Here is a 2,440-nt window from a genome sequence, read left to right as displayed (position 1 = left end):
TATATATATACTGTATATATGACATTACAAAAATCTGTCAGGGACAAACTTTCTATGAAGAAAAAAATCATCTGGAGTTATGACCTGGATTCCCGCGGATTTAAAAAAAAATCTTAAAATGCATTAAATTCATGCATCCAAAAATAAGGCCTTAATTAGCCTTAAAATGTCTTAAATTAATCTTTTAGAGGTCTTAAAAATGTAACGCATTGAAAGTAGGATGATTGTCATTTATCTAAAAAAAAAATTGGTAACATTCAATTATTTTCTAAAATAATTTACTGAATGCCTCTCCCAGCTAGTTGTTTTGTGTTAAAATAAACATTTGGGTAAAATTGTCACTAAATGGGTTTCTTTTCTATTTGTGTTTATTGTGAAGTTGGTCCAAAATTTAATTTCAAGTGGCATTAAAGAGGTATTAAAATGCCTTAAATTGAACTTGCCTTAAGCTGTAGGAACTCTGTGCATGAGTCTAAGTGTAGTTTTTATTGTGTAGTTTTTCTGGTGAAGGTGGAATTATTCAGAAGTAGTAGAATGCACCACTCTATAAATTTATCAAACTCTGTTTTAAGCTTTAAACATCAGAGTTTAAGCTGAGGAAGCAGCTTCCTGTGGTGGAGTCATTGTCTCTGTCTTAATTAACAGTGAAGCTTTAAAACAAGTTACCCAGCTTGTATCTGAATGCAGTTTTCTGAGAGCACGCATTGTGTGTCTGTCTCCTGCAGGTGGTCTTGATCAACGCGGTGAAGGATGTGGCCAAAGCTCTCGGCAACCTGATCAGTGCCACGAAGGCAGCAGCAGGAAAACCTCACGATGACCCAAGCATGCTCCAGCTTAAGAGCTCTGCGAAGGTAGAGAAACAAATACAGTATCTCAGATTATGTTTGTTTGTTCTTTTATGTGTCCAAGTTCACACTTCAGTCACAGTCGATTAAGGTTTATTTCAAATGTCTGAATGAAACCCACAGCTCTGAATTAAACCACTTCTCTAATCATTATTACAGAGATTAAAATTTATTTTGTTGAAGTTAATCAACTCAGTGTCAAATACTGGTCAAAAAACATTTGTGAATTTTCTCTCAACAATAATAATGAATGAGTTCTGAAATAGCTCCAAACCTCTACATGTGTTTACTAGTGGTGCAACAATACATGTACCCGTATCGAACTGTATCGAACAGTGCTTTAGGTTCAATACACACTTGTATCGAACAATACAGATTTTTAAAATATATTTTATCAGTTTGTCTTCTGAAGATGCTCTGTGTTAAAGGATCAGTGGATCTGTGTTCGACTACTCCACCTAGGCTGCATTTTTGAGCACAGATCCACTGAGAAGCTTGCTGCTTCAGCAACATTTAATTTAAAAACTGGACTTTTGAGGTTAAACAAATGTTCATAATTAATTTAAATAAATTAAACGTTAAAAGGGCATGGAAATTTCTCTTTTTTGTATCGAAAAAGTATCAAACCATGAGACTAAAGTATCGAACCGAACTGAATCGTGAATTTTCTGTATCGTTGCACCCCTAGTGTTTACATACTGTATAGAAACAGCTGAACTATAATTTTTTTTTAAAACTTTGGATTTAAACATAGTTTTTTAAAAAATGAGTGTCTCGTCATACAGTAAAGAAAGCTGTAATGTTTTTGTAAGCTTTTTTTAGATGGTGAAAAACGTCTTGTTTGTTTTTAGAAACTGTTTTAGTCAAACAAAATCATTTCAACTGTTTCATCAGATCAGAACACATTAAAAATACCATCTTTATTCGGGGTCTAATCTGCATCTGTGTGATCTGCCCCGGCCTCTTTAGGTGATGGTGACCAACGTAACGTCTCTGCTGAAAACTGTGAAGGCAGTGGAGGATGAAGCCACCAAAGGAACCAGAGCTTTGGAGGCCACCATCGAACACATCAAACAGGAGCTGGCTGTGAGTGACGTGTTGCCACTGTTGACCCAGGAGACGCTGCTCCCTCCTAACAGTGACAATATAGCTAGAACTGTCTCGCTCACAGTGTCGCTGGTTTTGCCACGCAGGTGTTCTGCGGTTCTGACCCACCGCCGAAGACCACCACACCCGAGGAGTTCATTCGCATGACCAAAGGTATCACCGTGGCCACAGCGAAAGCAGTGGCTGCTGGGAACTCCTGTCGCCAGGAGGACATCATTGCCACCGCCAACCTCAGCAGAAGAGCCATTGCTGACATGCTGCACTCCTGCAAGGTACTTCAAATGAACGTCACACAATGCATGCTGGGAAATTTAGCATCACAGAATTATTTTTCCTAAAATAAGAAAACATCCCATACTCCTTATGAAGTACTCTTTTCCTTAATTCCACAGTTCTACAGCTACAGTATTTATTCAAGTATAATACGTTAAATTAAATCCAAAAAATCATCCATAAAGTTGGGGGGGGTATTATACTCGGATAAATAT

The 2,440-nt window shown here is 37.4% G+C and overlaps 1 protein-coding gene across 4 annotated transcripts in view; it reads left to right on the top strand.

The window, feature by feature from the left end:
* tln1 (talin 1) overlaps window positions 1-2,440 on the top strand; it is a 103,084-nt gene that overhangs the window by 74,032 nt on the left and 26,612 nt on the right. For all 4 annotated transcript variants that reach the window (XM_014002767.1, XM_014002766.1, XM_014002765.1 and 1 more), the window contains 3 exons: window positions 726-851; window positions 1,815-1,931; window positions 2,039-2,224. In XM_014002767.1, the coding sequence (XP_013858221.1) occupies window positions 726-851; window positions 1,815-1,931; window positions 2,039-2,224 (429 nt within the window). The remainder of the gene's footprint in view (window positions 1-725; window positions 852-1,814; window positions 1,932-2,038; window positions 2,225-2,440) is intronic.

The sequence above is a fragment of the Austrofundulus limnaeus genome, unplaced genomic scaffold (genome assembly GCF_001266775.1).
Source record: "Austrofundulus limnaeus strain Quisiro unplaced genomic scaffold, Austrofundulus_limnaeus-1.0 Scaffold15, whole genome shotgun sequence".
Lineage (NCBI taxonomy): Eukaryota > Metazoa > Chordata > Actinopteri > Cyprinodontiformes > Rivulidae > Austrofundulus > Austrofundulus limnaeus.
This window is presented reverse-complemented; position numbering and strand designations above follow the sequence as displayed.